This window comes from Silene latifolia, chromosome Y (genome assembly GCF_048544455.1).
Source record: "Silene latifolia isolate original U9 population chromosome Y, ASM4854445v1, whole genome shotgun sequence".
Taxonomy (NCBI): Eukaryota; Viridiplantae; Streptophyta; class Magnoliopsida; order Caryophyllales; family Caryophyllaceae; genus Silene; species Silene latifolia.
Window position 1 is genome coordinate 172,330,023 of NC_133538.1, and position 4,465 is coordinate 172,334,487.

The following is a 4,465-nucleotide window of genomic DNA, read 5'->3' on the forward strand; positions in this document are numbered from 1 at the left end:
CTTTATTTACTATGCGGCTAACATGTTCTTGCATAATAGGATCAAAGTCTACTAACATTTCAACCAGTCCCAAAAAATTCCCATTACTATCCTCATACAATTTACTATTGGAGCCACGAAATGCTAGATTATGCTTTCCAAGGAATTTAACGATTGAAATAATTCTCAATAATACAATTTTCCAATGTTCTTTATCTTTCCGAAATCTTCCTTGGGCTTTTTCATCAATCGTTGTATTTGTTTTTAACCTTAAACGCAATTCGTACCATATCGTCATATTATCATTCACATTATCATCAACATTAACATCAAGATTAACATCTACATTATCAAGATTTTCATCCAAACCCACATTATTACAACTATCACAATTATCACCTTTTCTTATTACAAATTTATCAAGAGCTCCTTTTTTAAACCGAGTTAATTCTTCAATTTTTTGTTTTTTCTTACGTTTTTCATAACCGGAATCATAATTTCTAATTGAAGACATGACTCTCCAAACATGAAATAAAAAATCAGAAAAGAAGCAATGCAACAAATATAAAAAATCGATCAACCATATATCAATAAGTAAGATGTCAAGAAACCACCTGGCCTATTTGATGATTGAACCGTAGTTTTGTAAATCACTATTCCAATTTGATTTTTGTTTCTGCAAAAAATATAAACAAAATTAGTTGATGTTGTGACAAACTTGTACAAATAATTAAAAAAACACTATAACAGTTTACTAAAATCGAAAATCGGCCGAATTCCTTCACAAAATCAAACTATAACAAGAATTGAAAAAAATTGAATCTTACAGAAGGTTGAAAAGGAAAAAAGTTATATTAAATTTCAGCAGTAGATAGGTGTAATTGAGTTAGAGAATAAAATTCATTGAGATTATATACACAAGAATTGAACCGTTATAATGAAGATTGAAAGATTGAAAATGAGATATTTTAGGAAAATTGTTTGTCATGACTGATTCTAGGGAAAGAGAAAAAGAATTTAAAAGAGGAAGTTGGAAGGGATTTGGGAATTCTTCCCTAAATCGTAGACTTCTCAATATTTTTTTTTTTAATGATTTACCCAACTTTTAACAACTTTGGGCTCAAAATTTTGGGGCCCTGTGCAGTGGCACGGGCTGCACAGGCCCAAAGACGGCCCTGGTTTCAATTGCCAGATTTCAATTCTCAATCAATTCATGACAATTCAAACAGTCTTTTAATTGCAATTAGGGTACAGAAATTGAGAATTTCCGATGGATAATGGCGGTTCGAGGTTTTCTCGATCATTAATGTTGAACGTCCCACCTTCATCATCATCATCATCATCATCATCATCTAATTATTTTTCAATTTTTACAAATTTACCTTTGATTTCTGCTATTCTTGCTTTTGCTCTCGCTCAATCCATTAAAGTTCTCACTACCTGGTAATTTATCATTTGCCTCTCATAATTTATTTCCAAACTTGTAATTTTCTTTTGTGCGCAACTGTTATTGATGCCATTATGCTATGTGAATTGGGATTTTCGTTAGGGTTCTTGGTTGACGACAATTGATTTTATTATGTTTACATGACAACCTGCTTTATTAATGTACTCCATATGAAAGAAATTACGTATTGAATTGGAATGATAATTAGGTTTTCACCAATTCTCATTGAAGAGAGACACTTTTCGTCACAACCTGAAAACGGGGAAAATGTCGCCATTTTCGTCCTGACAAACTGTTATAGCTTAGAAATTTCTTCTGGTTACATCTCGTGTTAAATGAGTCACATTTACCCCGCCTTCAGCCTTAGTTTAAAAAAGCGCGCCTAGGCGCGAGGCAAGGGTAGGCGATGATGCTAGGGCATTACAGCAACTAGGCGAGTCTGTGTTCAAAAGGCCCTAAAAGGCGAGCGCCTCAAGGTAATGCCCTAGGCGCAAAAAGGCGCGCCTTCTTAACTAGAGGCGCTGACAAGCTTTGTTTCATAAATAGTCAGATGTCAAGCACATGACCCTAACTCCTTTTTAATAAAGTTTTATTTTATTACAAAATAACACTCTTTTAACCCTAATTTTTTAGAAGTACAACCTAACCAGCGTTTACTTCTTTTAATTTTCTACTGCAAGTTTTTCTTTTTCTTCTTCTTCGCATTTTTTTTTAAATCTCTTGCTTTGACTCTTCATTATTAAGCAAATTGTTTCCTTTCATGTTTTCTTTCTTATAATTTCGCCTCCCTCTTCTTCTCTCCTTGCTTATATACTTGTTAATTCCTCTACTGACTTCCTCTACTGCTGCCGCTGCTTGTAATTTTAATTGCTCTCTTATCTTTTCAGTTTTTAACTTCTAGAGTAGTTTGCCTTTATGTTTTTGTCTTATGTGCTGTTTTGGATACAATGGTTAATTAGGTACAAGTATTTAACGCTTAATTTAACGAATGATATGTGATATAGAACTTAATTTTCTTCCCTTTAATATATTTATGATGTGAATCTATGTTTTTAGTGATGCTTAGTGTGTAGAATTAGTTTAGAGGCTCATACAAAAAAAAGATGCGCCTCGCGTTCAAAAGGCGTGCGCATTCGCCTTGCGCGCGCCTCATCGCTTTGACCCCTCATCGCCTCGTTGCGCCTTGCGCCTCCTCAAACTAAGCCTTCAGCTTGTGACGAAATGTGACTCTTCTTCAGCAAGACTTATGATTACTTGAAATATTACTCGACCTAACGGAACAATGTCGGCTAATATTACCTTGCTTCGTATTCAGTACTCATATTGGGGTGGGGTTGATGCATAATTAAGCATTTTGATTTGAATTTATAATAGGCTATTAGCAAGGGCCATACTATATTGGAAGTTATATTATTGATAATTTAGGTTTTTGTTTGATTATTAATTTTGTATTGTTGATGAGTTAGGTTTTCGTTTGATAGCTAGTTTGTTCATTTTTCCCCCCTCTCAGTCTAAGCGTTGTGAGCTAGGAGCAATATTTATCCTAAGATTCTGAAGAGTTTATAGATTTACAGGTACAAGGAAAAGCGATGGGATTATAAACAGTTGATTGGTTCGGGTGGAATGCCATCATCACACTCTGCCACAGTTACAGCTCTAGCTGCTGCTATTGGATTCCATGATGGTCTCGGAGGTTCCTTGTTTGCAGCTGTTGTCATCTTATCATGTGTCGTATGCTCTACTCCCCTTTCCTTTCACCAATGATAAATCTCTGCTTGTGCATAGACCGTATCATGCTCTCTTTCTGCTCACTTGTGACTATTTCATTTCGACTTTTAAAACTAAGGATTGAGATTTTTAGCCTTTTCTTTAAGACCACTTATCATAGTGCGCCCTTTAATTCCTTTTATAAATAAGCATGAAGCGAAGGTTCTCGTGAAGTACTTGGTTTTGACTTTTGACGAACTTTTTGCCTGATTGTTCCCTGATTGAATTAGTTTGTCTACTTTTTACAAGTGGCTCATAATCAATGGTTATTGTATTTGTTTTCATGTTTACTGATATGATAGTCAGTCCTGGTTCAACCCTGTAAGCAAACCTCTAGTGTGTACTTTTTGCATGTTTAGGCATTTTCACAGTAGTTCCTGATCTTTGAAACCATTTTGTTTTGGTGTCTACTGAACAACGCATTGTATCTCATGGATACTCTTTCATTCTCGTGGTAGGTTATGTATGATGCAACTGGTGTGAGATTACATGTTGGACGTCAAGCAAAGGTTGGTGGCTTGCCATTAGGCTCAAGCTTTTCCCTTTTTTTACCTTAATCTCCTTTTCATTATTATTCCCAAATTTTTAATTGATTTTTCTTTTGGTTTTTTATATGTATTTGTTTTAATTTTATACTCATCTATTGACGATTTTGGATTTTAAATCCAGTTTGCCTTTCTTTTCTCCTTTCATTATTCTAACTTTTACTTTTTATCTACAGTTTCAAATGATGATTTATGTTGGTGTGTAGACATTCCCAAATCGTTATGGTTTAAAGCTTTGGTCATTGTTGTTGTTGTTAAGTTATTATTATGCTCTCCTATCGCTTTCTTTTGTTTGCTTTCTACAGGTTTTGAACCAGATTGTTTATGAACTGCCTGCCGAACATCCTCTTGCAGAAAGCAGACCATTACGCGAACTTCTTGGCCACACTCCTCCACAGGAAGCTTGTCATTTATTTTAAAAATTCCTGAAGCTGAACTAAAACACATAGGAAGGTGTGGGATGTGTTCATGGAATAGGTTGTTGACTTTACCACATTAATCCATTTGAAAAGAGTTCGACAAATTGTAGATACTCAGTATCTGCTGAGACTCCAACAAACACCCGATGATTATCGGACTACAACATGTTTTGGAATCGCAGCGTTTGATCGACAGTTTGTGTACAACTTTACGTCGGAAAACTTAAAACGATTTCGAAAATAAAACATTTCAAAATATTTCAAAAATACCTGGAGTGTTTAATGCACGGTGACGGGGTTGCAATGAC

The 4,465-nt window shown here is 34.9% G+C and overlaps 1 protein-coding gene across 1 annotated transcript; it reads left to right on the forward strand.

The window, feature by feature from the left end:
* The first annotated feature begins 1,091 nt into the window (after positions 1-1,091).
* Positions 1,092-4,249, forward strand: LOC141626567 (uncharacterized). Its single transcript, XM_074440300.1, has 4 exons — positions 1,092-1,422; positions 3,001-3,157; positions 3,652-3,702; positions 4,044-4,249. Exons 1-4 carry the CDS (start codon positions 1,250-1,252, stop codon positions 4,155-4,157), a joined length of 495 nt encoding a protein of 164 aa, XP_074296401.1. The 5' UTR covers positions 1,092-1,249; the 3' UTR covers positions 4,158-4,249.
* The last annotated feature ends 216 nt before the right edge of the window (positions 4,250-4,465 follow it).

What these genes read in the sequence shown, in the direction of transcription:
- LOC141626567 (XM_074440300.1), top strand. Translation starts at nt 1,250, where the DNA reads ATGGATAATGGCGGTTCGAGGTTTTCTCGATCATTAATGTTGAACGTC. An exon ending in TTGTCATCTTATCATGTGTC is followed by an intron (nt 3,158 to 3,651) that starts GTATGCTCTACT and finishes TTCTCGTGGTAG; the next exon opens with GTTATGTATGATGCAACTGG. An exon ending in ATGTTGGACGTCAAGCAAAG is followed by an intron (nt 3,703 to 4,043) that starts GTTGGTGGCTTG and finishes TGCTTTCTACAG; the next exon opens with GTTTTGAACCAGATTGTTTA.